At 40.7% G+C, this 15,454-nt stretch overlaps 1 protein-coding gene across 1 annotated transcript in view; it reads left to right on the top strand.

Annotated features, from left to right (window-relative positions):
- The window catches only part of neurl1ab (neuralized E3 ubiquitin protein ligase 1Ab), a 32,001-nt gene extending 18,149 nt beyond the window's left edge, over positions 1-13,852 (top strand). The window contains exons 4-6 of the mRNA XM_083923361.1: positions 3,491-4,207; positions 9,328-9,507; positions 10,044-13,852. Of these exons, the coding sequence (XP_083779487.1) occupies positions 3,491-4,207; positions 9,328-9,507; positions 10,044-10,288 (1,142 nt within the window). The 3' untranslated portion in view covers positions 10,289-13,852. The remainder of the gene's footprint in view (positions 1-3,490; positions 4,208-9,327; positions 9,508-10,043) is intronic.
- The last annotated feature ends 1,602 nt before the right edge of the window (positions 13,853-15,454 follow it).

Raw genomic sequence — 15,454 nt, 5'->3', positions numbered from 1 at the left:
TTTCTGCAGGTGTATGTTTTGGTGTGGCTGTGTTCTTACTTCCAGGCAGCGAAGAAATTCCTCCATAATGATCCAGCAAGTTTCTGTGGTTTTCTTTCCCACAGCTATAATGCTTAATAAAAGCCACTGCCATTGACCCTGCATCCCTGGTGTCAGTCTGGTATGTATTATTCTGTTTAATCAGAGCTTTTGTCCTGAGATTGAGGATCTGGAGCTGCTCAAAGACCACTTGACAGTTTCCACCATACACTTCATCACATTTGCATTATTTTCGTACCGTACAAAAAAAACGATTCAGACTTTGCCTTGCTATTCAAAGGGTTCAAGGACCTCAAAATATAATCACCAAAACTGTATGTTCATGCATTGAAATTACAAGTTGCAGTGAATTGTGTGAGTGTCCATGCTTAAATGTCTCACATGATTCAGAGGACAAAAGACAAAACTGCACCCGTCTGTGTGTGTCTGACATTTTAATGACTGAGTAATCCGAGAGAAACATGTTTACACCCCAGCTTCAAAAGGATGAAAAGATCGTTTGCAGTTTGTCGGAGTTTCCCAGCATTTTTTGTTCAGGTCCCCTTCACCAGTCTAGTCCAAATGTGTTCATTTGAATATGATAACTGGATATCATTTAATTGTTTGTGATATAAAAGTGGATTACCTACAGCTATTTCAACCATATGCAGATAACAGTTTCATCTTCTGTGATCGCTTGCTAATAGTTTTATAACTTTTATAGGTGACTCTGTATGTGTCTGTCTGTATGTTTTTAATTAAATTGTAATTTCCTTTTCTTTTTTTTTCAAAGTAGTTGTGCTCACAATCTAGACATCCCCTGTTGGGGTATCAATATCCTGAATGACACAGAAAGTGTTGACAGGTTAGGGCTGTACATTATAGTCTAAAATTTATATCACAACATCATTTGAAGCATAGACGGTAACAGTATTCTAACACGGTATATTCATTTCTCTTCAAATTTCTATATAAATGCTTCCGAATTAGTGTACAGTTACTGTACTAAAGTACAAGTTTGAGACTCTTGTCCAATACAATTCAGTGGCAATATTATTTTACTCCACTACATTTAACTGATAACTTAAGTTACTAGTTACTTTAACAATTGAGATTTTTGCTCAACCTTTCATTTTTTCAGAGTAAAAAGAGACATTGTGGTGGTGATTTAACCATGGATTTAACCAGATTGAAACGATTGCAAGAACAAGAACAAGGTGCGGAGAGCGAGAGGAGCGATGCAGAAGCACACAAAAAAAGATCTTAGCCGGAAGAAGTGCGTGGAGCAATATTCCTAGCCAGGTCCCCAGGATATTTTCATATGTCCATGTTTGACCATTTGGTATTTGACACACTGGGACCGTTGAGCTGAGATGCGAGAATGGACAGCAGTAAACTTCAGCCACTAAAGCCAGGAATTACTTTTTCACATAGGCTTCTACTCAAAGGGACAGTAAATATTCCTGTGTAGTCAAAATCCATACCGTAGCCACATTCCTACCGTCCTACCGTCTATACCGTACACCCCTAGGACAGGTTGAACAAAACTGTTCCAACCTCTCTGTTCAACCATCTCTGCTATGCGTGTTTGGCACAAGAGCAGTTATTTACCCCTTGTCCTGCAACCATGCTATGAATGTTGGTGTACACACATAAACACGTGCATCATAGGACACAGACAATAAACATGGCATATTATGTGTTTCATGCTGTGTAATCTCTCTCAATGCTATTCAGGTGTTTTATGTGTGAGATTCTATCGAAGACTCATTTGAGACTAAACTAAGCAAGGGACCACACATTATGTGGCTTGTGTCTTTATATTTTTAATTGTTTTGTCTTCTTTTATCTTTTGTATATCTCGTTTTTGTGGCAATAGCTTAAAACTTCCTTGTAATGTCACTATTCCCCTCACGGCTTGTTCTGACTGACGCACCAATCTCAAAAACAGAAACTGTGAGCCACTGGAAGCCGCAATAGCCAGAATAGAAATTATCTCTCGTAGCCCAAAGTCAGCTAACTTTGCCTTGAAGGCGATAAGGCTGCTAATAATAAGAGGCTCATGCTTGGTTGTGGACACTCTTGACTGAGGAAGTAATTAAGTTCAAGCAGTTTATCAGTGGCTGGCCGGAGATGTGCTGTCTTTGTGTGATAAGGAGGAGCTGGGGAGGTATGCCCTTTCTCTCAAGTGTCCACCCCACCCTATTTTTCATCTTCTTCTCCTCTGTCGCACTCTCCCACTCCATCCACTTCCCGTAGGGGAAGCCCAAAGCAGATTGAGGCTAAGAGCCCCACAACTCAGCCATCATGTCACTCATCCCTGGGCCTGTCCCTCCCCGCTCTCCTCAAATGTCCAATCAGGCTAATTTTAGCCTGTGTTATAGGGGCGTGTTAAATTTGGCAGCATGTCCCCAAGCGTGCCACGGCGCAGATCCGTTTGTAGCGGCTGTGTGCACGGAGGGACACACGCTCTTTCTGTTTTGCAACGATGTTCCCATGTGGCTTCTATTTTACAGTGAGCAGAATTAGCATAGGAAGGGCTATTTATGACAGAGACATGTGATACAGTTTTTGGAAGGCCTTTCCTTTTCAATGATCGGAAAAAAGCCTCTTTTAGCATCCAGACATAACTTATATTGTACAGAGGTAGAATACAGAACATCTAGTCACTGCTGCTGAGACAGTTTGTTATGTAAACAGCTACATGACTCGTGACTGCTCATTGCAGCTATTTCACACCCACTGTATATTATACATACACTTTGAGTCCTTGACAGAGACTGAAAGTAAAATAGCTTCATTAAGGAGTTTTTCAAATCCAATCTTTGGATTAAATTGCTTATATTAATGTCTGCATTTTCACACTTTAGGCTTGACTGTGGTAAAACATCAAAAATAAGAATAAGAGTTAAGTGAAAATGTGGCTCATTATCACAGGACTACAGACGGTGGGAGGCTCAAACACAGCTGAGGTGTATTGTCTTTCAGTGGCTTCATGTGCATCTCTTATCCTTCAGCGTTACATAAAGCTGTTACGTCTTTTTTTTACTGTGATGCAGCCACTGGCCTGCAGCTACAGTATGCCCCCACTTAAAGTCCTGATATGTTTCTAAGTATGTAAACATTGACGTATTTGTTCATATTGTTGAGCCTTAGTACAGAGAGGGCATAAGAATGAATGCGTTATAAAGCAGAGAAGCCAGAAGGCACCATTTGTTAACAGTGACAGGTATGATGAATAACCAGTGCCACATGACAGTGAATGTAAAACAAACCAGTGTTGTACATGGGAATGTGCAGAATACTAAGTGGGTATGTAAATTAAATTTAGTTCTGTGAACACTTAGGAGACTATGGAGTCTATATTATCAACAGACAGTGTATGCCGGTTCAGATTGAAATTTTCTCTTCAAAACACCACAAACAAGTGGTTATATAACATTCCTGTGTGTGTGTGTTTTTTTTTTCACAGACAGTGAGATGGTCCCTCTGGACTGCCTGCGTCCTCGTTCTTTTGCGGCCGCCCACCGAGCCTCCATTCAGCGAAACGGTGGTGACCCTCGCCTTTCCATCAGCCTGTGTGACCTGAGCCTGCAGCAGCAGGAGACGCATTTGGAGGAAGTTGAGGAGGAAGAGGAACGACTACAACGCTTAAGCTCTGCCTCCTGCCATGTGCCCCAAAACTCTCAAAATTTGCAGCAGTGCTCGCTGCTGCCCAGCCATTTGGACACCGATCTGCACTTCCACTCGGTGCACGGTGTCCATGTTACTGTGCTGGATAAGCACACGATGGCGCGGCTGGATCACCGTGGTGACGAGAGGACCCTGGTGTTCACCAGCCGGCCGATGAGCTGCTCAGAGACTGTGTTTGTGAAGGTGAAGGCAGGTGTCACGCGACCAGGGTCTCTCTCTTACGGTGTGACATCATGTGACCCGGCCACCTTGAGGCCCAGTGACCTCCCATCAAACCCAGAGTCTCTTGTCGACCGCAAGGAATTCTGGGCCGTGTGTCGGGTGGTGGTGCCGCTACACAGTGGAGATATCTTGGGCTTTGTGGTGAACGCAGAAGGGGAGGTCACGATGAGCCATAACGGCATCAGTGCAGGGATGCAGCTGTGTGTCGACAACTCCAGACCACTCTGGATGTTCTACAGTCTGCACGGCACCATCACACAACTCAGGATTTTAGGTACATCTTAATTAAATAATGTTTAACATAATTATACATAGTTTATTATATTGTCAAGCAACTCTAAGAAAAGAAAGAATAGAAATAAAATAAGTAGCTCAATAAACAGCACTGTATGTCATTATCACTCAATTGCTGACCATTTAAATAAAAAACTACGCAATGACAGAATTGTTAAATCACCCCAAGCATGGTTTTCTGCATTATATCCTCAGATGTATCAGATAACATATACACAAATACTGATAGATACCGATGTTATAGGCCAATACAGGCTGATCGATAAATTGGTAAGGTTTTAATTCTCAAGTCAGGTGTGCTGTCCCCCCATGTTCTCGGACAGTGGAGGAAAGTCACAACTCCACGTGAAAGAGCCAAACAAAAATTTAAGCCTTGTTGGTTCAAGTAAAAAAAAAAAAAGGACCTACACAGATGAACAATTTATCATTATTAGTTTTGGCAATTGTTCGGAATCAAATGACGGTTCACGGAATTCGAACATGTTCTTGGATGTCATTTGTAACTTTCCATTCAGAAGTTAATGCAGTCTCTGATCCTTGAATGGAGGCTGACTTTCCACTCAGTCATGAAATAATCCCTCCCTCCTTTGCTGTCTGACTTTTTATCAGCTCATATCTCTTGGGAATTTACATTCTACCGCCTCACAGTTTGAATAAGACTGTTAACTGAATGAATACATCTTCAGTTGAACAGAATTCCTTGTAGCAACGTTTGATTCCAGCTGATTTCACAGAATGATAGCACAACGTTACCTGAAGTTAATCACATCTGGCTTGCTTGATGTTGGACTGCATGCACACTTTAGGACTGTTTGACTCAAAATGAGCAGAATAAGAACATATAATGGCAAACAGATTTGGGAGAGGCTGAAAATGATGGTTTAAGAAATGTTTCCAAAACCTACAACCATCGCTTGGATGGTTGTACGTTTTGGAATCATTTTTCTTTCTGAAGGAATTTCCGAGTTCTTTTTTGAGAGTGAAAATGACACGGTATTAGGGACCATGCAAATGCTGTGGTGATGATCACAGCCTGAAAATATGCTTTTGATTACATGGAGAAACATAGTTTTATAGTTTGTGCATGGACGGATTACACAGACAATGGGACCTGGGCACAGAGATGTAAAAGGCCCCCCATCCTGTCTACATGGGAACAAGACACAACTCAAAGAATCTACTTCTTTTAGTCATTTTGCGTCTCTTTGTGGTCATGTTGCGTATTCTTTGTCATTTTGTATTTATTTAAATACATTTTACATTTCTAAGTGGTTGTTTATTTTAGTTGTTCTGGTTCTCTTTGTCATCGTGTGTCATTTGTAGTCATTTAGGGTCTCTTGGTGATTGTTTTGTGTGTGTGTTTTCCCCTGGTAGGCCTGTTCATTAATCCACCCATGGTCTGAGTCAAAGGTTGGTTTACGTCCAAGTGAAGATCTTCAGATGATTTTCTAATTTTTCATTGTATGTTGCAGCAATTTTCACCTAGTTTGCAGAATTTAAAAAGTCTCTGCTATCGCTAAGAGTTAATTATCCAGGACATTTAACATACACCACATCTTCAGCAAAGAGGTAAATAAGCGTTACCACATTTTGTGCAAATCCAATTTAAGTTTAAAATATTTAGTATAACTCGCTCAGTTTTCCAGAGTCCTGCACATAAAGGATTTTAAATTCTCTGTTTTTCATAAGATGGAGCTCCAGCATTGCTTGGATTTAGTGCGTTATGATGTGACTGTGAAATACTGTAGAGTGCAGCAAGCACAACTGTGAGTGCTTTTCATTTTGTTTACAGTTGCGGCAGATAAAGACATTCATCTTAATTCTTTGAAAACAATCTTCCAGCCCAGTGTTGTCTTCTGCCTAAGTTGATAATGACTCCCAGCAGGTTAGGTTCTTTCACAGGAAACGTACAGTATAACTACAGGCAAAGTTTTCTGAGAAACTTAAGAGATGCTAATTGTGCATCGGTTTTTTGAAATTTGTTTAAATTCTCTCTCATAATTCATTTCTGGATCACAATTTCTCCTCTCCTCTCTTTAATGTAGTCAGTCAGACCAGGGCTGAGGAGGTTATTTCTGTCTTGCGTGGGTTTGCAGCAGCCAGCATTATGTATCAGGATTGGGCCTATGATTGCTCTATGATGCCCTCCACATGCATTATTAAAATGTAATTGCATGGAGTTTTGAGATGCTGGGTTTTCCACCTACAGCTTGTTCCCTTAACACTGGTCCTCCACTCATCTCTTCCATTGTTCCTCATGCATTTTCTTAACCCCCTCTCTCTACTGATTCTACTGGGGTATGAACGTTCTTCGAGTCATTACCCACTCCAGCTGTGGGAAGTGCATTTGTGACGTATCTGCGCACCCACTCACTGGAGCTTGCCACAAGTTGCCATGGAAACATCCAGCCACTGAGGCAAGTGACAGTTTGTCATTGCTGGGTGTTGTCAAGCTTGTGAAGTGGAACAGATGGGAGTCTGTTGCTCTCACATGGTCATTTTGTCCATGTTATATTTATAATGTCATGTTAGATATGAAGAATCAATAATGACCTTCTGTAGTTATGTATTTCCCCATTGCTGTGAGATAACATACATAGATGTGCGTAGCTGTAAAGCTTCTGACATGCAAATTAATCACAGAAAAAAAAGCCTCCTGTTTGTACAGGCCTTAAAAAGTAATGTTAAGCCCCTTTCAGTGTAGTCTTAAGCTGAAATGTACAGGGTTATTGTATGAATGGAAAAGGGTGTCTAGGTGTCCCACCTCAAAATCTAGTACTGTTCCAGGGAAAATGCACGTACAGGTTTGTTGTAAATGCAGGAAGCTACATTGCAGAGTTAAGCACTGTTGGACTGTCCCTTCCCATCGGCATTGCCATGACGATGAAGTGTGTAAAGAGGCATAAATAAATAGCGGTGCCTAAAAGGTTATTCCAGTAATTTACCATAAAAAAATGCAAGTTTAAAACCTGACTTCTTTCGGACACGGTCATAAAAGTAAATAGCCTGACAGGGTGTGGCAGGAATATCTTTATTTGATCAGCAAGTGTTAAAAGCCACCACATGCTCAAACACAAATATGTCTCCTGTGCTGCTGCATACATAACTAAATACATTCACATACTCGCCCTGGTCACACAACCAGTAGTAAATTAATAATACAAGAGCAGATGAAAGGTACGCTTGATGGAAAGGGTACATGAATAGACATGAAGGTTATCCATTCTGCCTTATTAGAGTTGACCAAGACATTTGCTAACAGCCGGGCTGCCACATAGGTCAAGATAATTGGCAATGGAATGGTGTCTAAATCCTATGCCTCTGTATCCACTTCAAAATATATTACAAAAAATAAACAAATAAATAGATGGATGACTCAAAAAAGCATGTCTCAGCAAAGTGGTACAAACACATTGATCCCAGTGCTAAACTTAAAATTACACAATTTATGGAAAGGCTTTTATATGGATTACCAGAGGTCTTGTATTACTGCAGACTGTGCTACATCTTGATTTTTTTTTAGCAGCAAGTTGATCATTCTATGACTAAAAACCTACTATGGTTTGTTTACGTAGGCTGAAAGTGAGACTGCAGTGGTTGCAGTGGTCCAGAGAAAAGGCATATGTTCAGAGCATGGATCAGAACACGTAGCTAGTTTATGCAACAAACTGTATACATTTTCCTGCTAACAACAGACCACATAAGTGTCGTTTTCTTATTTTAAACTAACAATATTTCATTGTTTCTGCAATTTCTCACCATCCAAGGTTCTTTTTTTAGCCGTTTCTCCACTCCTCATGGCCATTGTGTGAGAATTTGGACAAGCAAATTGTAGGATAGATGTAAACTACCAATATTAGATCATTAGACACATGGAAGGATATGGTGCCAAGTGAGTGACTGTCCTAAAAGTGGAGCAATATTTCTACCATGGTCAGTTGAAGGACAGTGTATAAACAACAATGGCATGTGCCTTCCCGCCAGCCAGACTGGATCATAATTTGACTGTGGAATCGGGGTCGGTATTCTGGTCTGTAAGGAGAGCTGCCAATATGAGATCTGATGCCAGAGCTGCTTGTTATGGGGGGCAGATGGGGATGGATCACAAGAGACAGACAACAGATGAACGTGAAAGCATTTTGTACTGTACCCAGAAGGAACCTGGGGGGGGATTTGGCTACACCAACGCATAGGCTCTTGACCATAGAAATTAAATTGGATAGAAAGGCCATTGAGCTGTTTGGTTGGGTAATTTGACTAGTACACAACAAAATGGCAATTGTTGTTAGTTGTCATGGTGACAACACACGTCAGTGGGGCCGTAAAGTGTGTCGCAGCTCACCGGGAGGAGAGAGAACAGACGCAGCAAGTGCAAGTTGGGAGACGTTCTCAGACTGGAAGGGAGTGAGGAGGGAGAGCTAAATCCAGTGGAACAGCGGACTGTTAGACCTACTTGCAGCGGGTCAGCTCATTTTCTGTCGCCAATGCAGCATAAAAACACAGCGGATCCAGCAAGCCCGCAGCATACCAGTTAGCTAGCTAGCTTGCTTACTTCGCCATGCCTCTACACCACACCAGTCACAGAAAACAAGCCGAACAAAGTTGTCACTAATCTGGCATTAGTATGTTTCCTGCAGTGCAGTATGCAGTGTGTGGATGAAGCATAAATTGTTACATGTGTCATTTAGCAGCTGGCTCTCCTAACATATACTACACTACTCGTTTGGCCGTTGTTACTGCAAGACCTCACCTCCTCGACTTGTCAATTTATACGAAAGTTAGTCTGTTGCTTGGTGATGCGTTGAATTGATTGGCAACGTCCTTTTTACCCAATTTAGTTTCTATGCCCTAGACTCATTCACACACACCCACACACAGACGCTGTGGACTCACAAGTAATCTGCTTGGTGATAAAAGAGATTTAACGTGTGTGAGAGTGACAGACGGAGACAGTAAGAGAGATGCAACAAGACATCCACTCATCTCAATTTGCCAATTATCAGCTCTAACACTAATATCTGATTCCCAACATCTTTTGAACACTTACTTTCATGTTGCCAAATCTTTGGCGTGACCCAGATGTCTATTCTGTCCCTTCAGGCTCATCTCCACAACAGAACCTTTCAGGCCCGTCGGTCCCCAGCTCCCCATCCTGTACACTCAGCACCCCCACAATGCTTTGCAGCGGCAACTCTGAGCCCATCCTCAATACACCCTTGAACATCAACCTCAATTCAAGCCTCAACTCCAGCTACAACACAGTCTTTTCCTCCTCCACAGGTTTGTCCAAATGCTTCAGTTGTCTATCTTCTCTCTGTCTTTATTTTCTTTTTCTTTTCTCCCCATGGATATTTTCTTTCCAGATGTTTTTGATTTTTTTTTTCCTGTCATGTTTTGTTTATTAAAATTAAAATGCAGACATGCAGGAGAGCAATAAAACAGCCGGCAGCATACTATATAACAATGACAGAACAGCGGCAAGACATCGACTCACAATACGCATGTTTGCACATGAAGCAAATATTTACATTGGTGACGTGAAGCAGTCATCCCGGACATCACTGCTGTCCCAAACTACAGACAGCATGACAGCAAGACTCCTGGCAGATAATAGCAGCACAAGGAGCTTCATTAGCAGAGAACGTGAGGGGTAATGACAGCTTAAATTAAAGGTGCGTTGAATATATGCTGCAGTGAGCAGATATGTGGTATGAGTGTAGCAATGCAACTACAGTCTGCCTGAACTACTGGAAGGCTTTCTCTTTTGTTTTTGTTTTTCTCACATATCTATAATGTCTTCCCTCCTGTCCCTTCAGGTACAACCCCAAGCTCTCCGTTCTCCAGCCACCCAGAGTCCCCTACCTTTCCATCCTGCCCAGGCTCTTGGAGCGACGAATGTACCATTTGCTACGAGAACGTGGTGGACACAGTTCTCTACGCCTGCGGACACATGTGTCTCTGCTATGCCTGTGGCCTCAAACTCAAGAAGATGGCCAATGCATGCTGCCCCATCTGCAGGAGGACAATCAAAGACATAATCAAGACCTACCGGAGCACGTAGGCTTGGGTGAGACAATGTGTTGCATCGTCAGGTTCAGCTCAAGAGGTTCTCAAAGCCATGTAAAGACAGATGCAGCACAAATGAATGTGCCGCTTGTTTGTGTGTGCAATCTGGCTCAGGTACTCTACAGCAGGACTTTAAACTCCATCATTAAAACATTTTTTTCTGTCATGTCTAATGCACATCCATGGAAAGCTCACAGTTCATACCTGGAAGGACCCAGCAATGCGATGCATCATACAGTGTGATCAACAGAAACAAAATATGTGCTACTGCAGGAACTGCAGATAGGACTATGACCTACTGCTGTCCAGTGATTCTGTGATCTGTTGAAGGGAAAGAGTAATCTGAAGAAGCATATGTCCTACTTCCTGCAGAGTAACCCTTCATTCTTCTGGTGATAGCATCGCTTCTAGCAACTTTTTAACAATAAGTGAAAATGTCCAGAGCTGCGGAAAAAACAAGGAGAATAAATATGTGATTTCACCAGCTGCCCCTTCACTGCTTGTCAAAGTACATTGGATCAGAAAGTGTTGTTTTACAGTAAGAATCAATTCTCTACTAAATCTGAGAGAAAATCAACACAAGTTCCAGTTCATTTTTTGAATGCTTCGAAAGGCCAATGAGAAATGAGTTTAAAAGAAAGGATTGTCGTAGTTTGTCTAAAATAAGCCATTTTCTAAATGCATAGAATAGAAAATACTCCTTGAATAAAACAAAATGAAATACTTACACTTAAAAGGGTTGAGAATGAATAGATGAAGGGTTTTGTCAGATATCTCACTACCTGCTGTGCTTCTGTGAATTTCAGGCAGGGTGAGATTGTGCGAAGGGGTAAAAAAAAAAAAAAAAAAGGTATGAACCTTGTCACCATAGAAGGTCACGCTTGAATGAGAATGTAAATCAGTGAGGAGTTGGGAGAGAGGATGTTGTATGTTTGGGATGAAGACAGGGGAGGAAGGGGCACCTTTTGCTGTGTGTCTGCACATCGTTTCAGTGCGAAGAACGTGTTTGCTCACTCAGGCACACCCCATACATCAGAAGTTTGTATGAAAGCCTGTAAAATGTGGGACTTGCATGAGTTGCATGCCCTACTTCTTGGCGGCCTCAGTAAGCCGACTGGATGCTATGATTGGACGAAAATCATCCAAATAAACATTGGTGGTCAGTGAGGTATTTTTAAAACGCTGAACTAGCACATAAGGATGACAAATCAACCTCTATCATCATTGTAAGAAACTCATGAAATCCCCTTCAAAGTCATAGATGGCTTTGCTTACTTCAGGTTACATATGTACATTAAAATGAAACATGAATATTTGCTTTACGTGATAACATAAGTTTCTGAGTGCTGCTCTCCGCCTCTAAAAGCAAACTCCAAGGACATTTTCACTTGATTAATCTCATGCATTATGTACTGCTTAAGAAATACAAGCTATTTTCAGGTGTTTTTTTTGGCCTCGCTGAAACATTACTCAGTAATTTGTATTATATTAAAGGCTGATTTGTTTTTCTTTCAAGGTGTTGAAGCTTGTCATTTCGCCCCTACGAAGGGAAAACTAGCTGTTATGTTGTGTAAGGTTTGAGTCGATTTTTCTTGTGTGCCTTTAAAAAGAGAAGTCTGGACTCACTTCTGGTCTGTAAGCCTCCTCACTGTGAAAACCAGGAGGTCCATATTCATCTTAAAGTCACCTTTACATGGTTGTAATGTATCTGATGTGAGCAGGTGTAACCACACAACCTACCAATACACACATTTCAGTGTGCTCAATATCAGTGTGTGAATTTATTCACTGCTAAAAGATGAAATGTTTAAATGTCGCCTTGTACCCTCTGTCACTGCATTGCATAATACTGGAATTTTGTAGTGCTTGAGAGATGCTCAGTCTTTTACATTTTTACCTGTTTTTGTTTTTATTCCTGACCAAATATGACCTAGTCGAAATAAAACATTTGTGAACATTTTTGATAGAAAAAAAAGGTAATTGTGAGTGTAATATTAACTGTACATTATGATGATTATTTATTTTGTCAATGCTACTATAAGAAAGTATCACTGTTTTATATGTGTGGCTATAGTGTCCAAAAAATAAGAATATTGTTTATTTTATTGTTGCATAGTTAAAAAATTATAGAAAATCATATTCCCCTTGAAAGGCTCTGTTGATTTGTCAGTGGTGGAACATTACTTGATTACTTATTTCCAAATTACACTACTTTATCCTTCTACTCCGCAAGGGAGATCATTTATTTATTACTTTCTTTAACACAAAAATGCCCCAGTTATAATCATTGCAATATTGCATAATAATATAACTTTGATGGCAGTGCTTTTACTTTTGATAGTTAAAGATAGTTTTTACTTACTATAATCAATAATTTATAATGGCAATGTATCGAATGACAATGTTAAAACGCTAATAATCACCTGAATCTGCAGCTCGCCTCAGCACCAAACAGCCAAATACTTTCCTCAGGAGACCAAAACCAGGTCTATTATATGAAGCTAAAGCCAGCAGCTGGCAAACTTAAATTAAGAGACTGGAAACAGGGACACAGCTAGATTCTGTCCAGCAGTGAAAAAGTAGGTCCATCTACAAGTGCACAGTACTGCAGGACTGTACTTATATAGCGACTTTCTAGTCTTCTGAGGCGCCTTTTCACTACTTGTCACATTCACCCATTCATACTGATGGCAGAGGAGCCGGGGATCATACCACCAATCTTTGCCCCTGTGGACACACCTACTATAGGACACACCCTCGAAAAATAAAGTATTTCTGATTCTGATACGGTTAGGTTTAGGCACCAATACTAAGCGGTTTCTGTTTCAGCCCAAAAACAACTTGGTTAGGTTCAGGAGAAGATGATTGTTAGGAACATCCAGGAAGTTATCTCGGGGTGTGTCGTGTAGCATGTGAAACTGCAGTTCTTCTCAGAAATCCAACTACGTACCAGCACCTCTACAGCTCACAACAAGTAACTTCCTGGAGTCTTCTCTTGTTACCTGGCAACTGGTCCTGGGCAAGAAATAGTTTGAACAAGTCTGGAACATAAACCCCTTTAAAATAGCTAATTGCTATTTTTACACAGCAAGATAGATTGTGTTAATTATTAGGAGTTAGAGGCGCTTGTAGGCAGATTTTGTTACCTTTGAAATGAGCCATGGTAGCTGTTGTTAATCTTATGCAAAGCTAACCGTGGGCTAGTTGCTTTCAGTCTTTATGTTTAGCTAACTGTATGCGAGCTGTGGCCACTTACTGGACAAGTGTGATAGTCGTATCAATATTATAACCAGAAGTCCAGAAAGCAACTGTGTATTATCTGAAATGTCAAATGTTTCCTTAAATGCCATATTCCAAATTATGCTTTTAAAAAGGGAATAACGTGTAAAGTTGGCATTGGTTAGCTTTTAGTTGGTAAAATTAAGGTTGTCCTACCTGTACATATTTGAATTTTTCTTTGAATTTCTGTTGTAGTGAAGCAGGTGTAATTAGTTTCAGCTTTAAGCAAAAACCAAACAAAACTGTAAATAAATAAGGAGGTGGGCATTTTCAGGTGATTAATGTTGATGTCCTGGGCTTTTGGTCATTAAAAAAACATTCTTACAGTGGTGTAATTATGTTCATTTTGTTTAATAAAGTTTAAATCTGAATCACTGGCTTTTTTTCTTATTCATTACATGAAAAAGTACAGTTTGAGACCATACAGGTTTTCTTTTGTACTGAAGAAATACTATACCCTTTGTCTGGTTCTGGCATTAGACTTAAAAAACTGACCATTTCCATTTCACAGCTACAGTCCTTATGATGTTTTATGCAAAGCAGGAAACAAGTCAATCTGGCACAAACGATGGGGAATGAGAGAACATTAGTGTGATTACCTTTTCCCAAAGTGCACATTATACGAATGGTTGATGTTATGTCCTATGCAAGAAAATTCAAATTAGACAACAGTTCGAGAACAAAAAGGCAGCTATCTTTCAGATACCTAACACAATCACTCGCCACTATACATGACTAACAGCCCGCCATATACTATATGAATAACAAAGGCAAGGGCTTTTAGTAAACAGATATAACTCACGGAGAAACTGTTTAGAGTCGTGGTATGTAGACCTGGCCAGAGTGAACATCATCTGTTATTTACTACCCTGCGGGCCTGGCTCTAATGCAGCACTGTTTTATGCCGACACCAATAGACACAAATACAGCCCATGACATCCGGACATGAAACAGGCAGCAGTGGCTGCCGTTCATGGCCAAATGTTCTCAGAGGTGAGAGGGAAATACACAGCCAGAATCTGTGACAGTGACATGAATACAGTATATCTCACTGGTGTCTGTGTACACACAGACTTTCCACTCAGACCTCTCAGTGAACCTGGCTGTCGGCCTTCTGAAAGCTTAAGGGCTTGGCAGACCAGTTTGAGCTATGTTGTGGTATCTCTTCTAGACAGCTGTTTAGTCAAACACACACGCCGTCTATTAAGGTATCAAATTTGTATTCCAAAAAGCACAACACTATCGATTTTGAATTTTAACTAGACATCAGACAGTCAGAGTTTCAGTTTGTTCCTCTGTTGTAGTTAAGGCTTTAAGCTTTAGGTGTTCAGTGTGATGTGCGATTTGCAGTGTCAAGGGATAGACTGTGAGGAGAAGTGCAATTATATTTGAAAAGTACAACTTTGTTCATAGTGCAAAATATCAATTGAGGAATCTCACCACACCCCTAAATTATCCAATTAGTTTGTTGATGAAGACAGAGGTGAAGGTTACTGTTACTGCTGTTCTCAATCTGCAGAGAAGCTGAGTGCTGCTGCCCTCCACAGGCCAGGAACAGCTCCAGCACCTTCTGTGGAGTACAGAAAAACCTTCAGAGACAAAACCACCAGAAAGGGTTTCATAATGACAATAGACACTGAAGAGGTTCCTTCATACTGTAGTCATGATCGCTCTTTTTCACTGCAGAGTCCACATGTTATGAAATACACAAATGCGTTCAGACTTAGGAACCCGCTTTGGTCCTACTATTTTTATGTACTTTGCATTTTCCTCTTCTCTTATATTGACATACATCAATTTGACAAAATACCCTTGACTCAAGGTTACAGCTGCAAAGATTCACCGAGATGCAGTCAACTATTTTATAAACCGCCAATTATTT

The sequence above is a fragment of the Echiichthys vipera genome (genome assembly GCF_963691815.1).
Source record: "Echiichthys vipera genome assembly, chromosome: 11".
NCBI lineage: Eukaryota > Metazoa > Chordata > Actinopteri > Perciformes > Trachinidae > Echiichthys > Echiichthys vipera.
The sequence above is the reverse complement of the archived record's forward strand: the minus strand, read 5'-3'. Positions and strand labels throughout refer to the sequence as shown.